The sequence below is a fragment of the Siphateles boraxobius genome, unplaced genomic scaffold (genome assembly GCF_051911475.1).
Source record: "Siphateles boraxobius isolate OS27281-9 unplaced genomic scaffold, OSU_SipBor_1 183, whole genome shotgun sequence".
Classification (NCBI taxonomy): domain Eukaryota; kingdom Metazoa; phylum Chordata; class Actinopteri; order Cypriniformes; family Leuciscidae; genus Siphateles; species Siphateles boraxobius.
This window is the reverse complement of record NW_027508792.1, coordinates 385,441-388,994: the sequence shown is the minus strand read 5'-3', so window position 1 is coordinate 388,994 and position 3,554 is coordinate 385,441. Positions and strand designations below refer to the sequence as shown.

General features: G+C 45.7%; 1 protein-coding gene across 1 annotated transcript; it reads right to left on the bottom strand.

Moving 5' to 3' along the window:
• Positions 1 to 1,123: 1,123 nt before the first annotated feature.
• On the bottom strand, positions 1,124 to 3,261 carry LOC143741262 (uncharacterized). The gene is made up of 5 exons (XM_077233681.1): positions 2,949 to 3,261; positions 2,546 to 2,803; positions 2,329 to 2,421; positions 1,509 to 1,952; positions 1,124 to 1,134 (listed from the first exon to the last, which is right to left on the bottom strand). The coding sequence occupies exons 1-5, from the start codon at positions 3,076 to 3,078 to the stop codon at positions 1,124 to 1,126; spliced, it is 936 nt and encodes a 311-aa protein (XP_077089796.1). The 5' UTR covers positions 3,079 to 3,261.
• Positions 3,262 to 3,554: the final 293 nt, after the last annotated feature.

Here is a 3,554-nt window from a genome sequence, read left to right as displayed (position 1 = left end):
AAACCATTTAATAGTATACCTGTTGATTGTATAGTTTAATGTGTAACTACAAGTGTACTTGTAATAATATTTATAACAATGTTTTCTAGGTTTCTTGCCACTGGGGACTCATTCAGGACGATAGCATCCAGCTACCGGGTTGGTGTCTCCACAGTGTGCCAGATCGTCGCCCAGGTAGTGACTGCCATCTGGGACTGCCTTGTGGAGGACTACATAGCTGTGCCCACCACCGATGACTGGAGGTCCATCGCAGAGGGATTTCAGGAGCGGTGGAACTTCCCTCTGTGCGTTGGAGCGGTGGATGGGAAGCATGTGGTGCTGAAGGCACCCCCCAACTCAGGATCCCAGTTCCACAACTACAAGGGAACGTTCTCCATCGTTCTGCTTGCAGTTGTGGATGCGAAGTATCGCTTCCGGGTGATCGATGTTGGGGGGTACGGCAGAACCAGTGACGGTGGGATTCTGTCAAACTCAGCCTTTGGACAGGCTCTCCGGGCTGGCACTCTTCATCTGCCTCCTGACCACCCTCTACCTGGTGCTGAAGACAGAGGACCCCAGCCTCATGTCTTCGTGGCTGATGAGGCGTTCCCGCTGCGGAGGAACCTCATGCGGCCCTTCCCTGGACGCACGCTTCCTCCAGAGAGGCGTGTCTTCAATTACCGCCTCTCCAGAGCCAGGCTGGTGGTGGAGAACGCCTTTGGCATCCTCTCCTCACAGTGGAGGATGTACCGCCGCCTCATCGAGGTCCACCCTGAAGTTGCGGAGAAGTGTGTGAAGGCGACGTGTGTTCTCCACAACTTCATGCGGTATTCGGAAGGGAGGGAGGCACCTGGTGTGAGGGGCACAGGGCATGCTGGAGAGGAGCCACTGACAGGTCTGGGTCGAGTTGCAGCCAACAACTCCTCCAGAGAGGCACTCCAGGTGAGGGACGTCTTCATGGAACACTTCTCGGCGGAGGGAGCAGTACCATGGCAGCCGACGGAGTAGCATTTGAAGTCCTCCTCATGATTTCCCCACAACGGCTCTTTTAAGAGCCACCCACAAACCTATAAAGAGCATGTCTTTCTAAAAACAGTTTTCCTCCATTATAATATTTAGTATTTTTTTTTCCAGGTTGTCAGCCTCAGTTCCAGCCTGTCAGGTCCACAACATGCACATGTATTAAGTTTAAACTATGACTAACCTTTACAAAATTACAGGTTTTCCATGTTTGTATACAAGGTAAATTTATTTATTTTTTAATAAATAAATGGAGCCAGCTTCCAAAAAGTATCAAACCTTTCTATTTTTTTGTTGTTGGTTGTCTTTACATTACAATGATGTTTCATATAATCTATATTTAGATATGGAATAAATAACATTAAATACTAAATTAAAACATCTTGTATATTAAAAAACAAGTTATGTGATACAATATTTGCTTTGTTGTGCATAGAACCACAACAGGCATTTAGTCAGATTGTAAAATTATTTATTAAGGGCAATTATATAAAAGAAATAAAACGTACAGGAAAAAAAAATTAAAAACAGGAATAAAAAGGACCTCGCTTGGAAGCTGGAAAAGCCCCAGGGAACAGCATGTAGGAGAAGAGGAAGGAGGGCCTTCTGCGTTTCCTGCAGAGCCTGCTGCCTCATTTTATTTTTTACTACTCTGGAGGGGGGGGGGTCAAATTGTTCCAAATTTAGCACAATATAGCTATTTTCCATTGCATAAGTATATAATTTATATTTAAAATGTTCCTTAAGATGAGGCGGCATGCTCTGTACAAAAGGCAGAAGGGATAGGAGGAAGTGCTCGTCTGTGGTTAGTGGCAGTGGCGGTGGCGGTGTGGGGGGTGTTGGAGGTTGCGTCGGAGGTTGCGACAGGAGCGCAAGAAGTCGCTGCTCCACCTCCGACGGACCATCCGGTGACCGCTCACGGGGCCGCCGACGAGCTCTCCTCCTCTGTTGGCCTGTGAAAATAAAAAAATACAACACATGGTGCAATGTGAAGACAGAAAGATGATACCTGATTTTCATTCTCACAGTGAAGGTTTAAAAAATTGCATTTAAACGACAAAATTGTCTAGATATTGTGAGAATAATATATGTGCCTGTGAGTGACAGACAGTGCTTAAATGCAAGTGTGATATTGTTTTGAACTTGCTTTAACATATTAAGTAATTAAAGTTATACTTCAGACATATACGTAGATAAACATTCAAATGAACAGTAGTTAAAATGTATGCAGATGATTGGTTGCATAGACTGCAATGGATTTGTGTCTGCATTCACAAAAAACGTGCATGTAACATGTTGAAATAATTTTGTACTATTGCCTTCACACACCTCTAGGTTCAGCAGCAGGGGCTGAGGGACCAGGGACTGGGGAGACAGGAGCAGAAGATGGGGTTCTTTGCCCATCCTCACTCTGATATGGCTCTGTCAAGACAATATTAAATGTTAATACGACACATTGGTAACAATACTCAGAGAGATTAAATTTTTTTCATCTGTAAACATGACAACATATATGCCTCGTAATGTGTCTATATTAGAAACACACCTGTCACTGTCTCCCCTGATTGTTCGGGGTGTCCCTGGTCCTCGAGGTGGTTGTCCTCTCCGATCCGGGCCTCGACCCCCTCCATGTTACTTGTCGTTTCTCGTGGAGTGACGAAGGGGTCGAGGAATCCCAAGATCTGAGAAAACTTCCACCTCTTCCCAGACCCTGCTGCTGACCCACTCCTCTTCTCCGTCTCCTTCCCCTTCTCCTTCAGGTACGTGTCCCTGAGGCTTTTCCACTTTTTACGGCAGACATCATCTGAATAAACACATTATCTTGAAAAGCAGTTGTATATTTGCGGGAAAATAGTTGTAAACTAGCAGCACGGCAGCTTGCTAACTGATTAGTAACGTTAGCTCAATAACGTGACTCAAAAGTGAAATTTGTATATTTTACAACGTACCAGGTTGTACAATCTCCTCACTAATCTTCTTCCAAGCGAGGTCCTTTTTGTTCCTGTCTCTATAAAAGTAAGAACTTGAGTCAAATAACTCCGGGTGACCACTCACAGCTAAAATAAGTTTCTCCTCCATTTGGAATGAATGACTTTCGAGCGGGAGTTTGTTATGCTATGTCACTTTATGCCACGTGAAGCAAGCAGGCTCCTGATTGGTTAACGCGGCGCGAATTGACGCAGAAGTTCAGATTTTTCAACTCGGGCGGCAGACGCGAATTCGCGTCAAACGCGTGAATGCACAAATAGCACTAACTAAATCATTCGCGCGTAACGCGCTTAACGCCCCATACGCTTAATTCGCGCCATTCGCGCCAACTTGACGCGCGAATGAGGCGAATTCGCGTCTACCGCGCCGCGCTCTACGCCTCATTCGCGCCGCAGGAATTTTTTACGCGCGTAACGCGTCTTTGCATTGACTTAACATTGAAATCACTCGCGCCTGACGCGCTATTCGCGTCCGGTGTGAACGCACCATTATAAGGTACATTTCACATTTCTGCTTAATATGATATTTATATAGGCTGGCCTGTCTACAGGGCCTAACATTTGGTC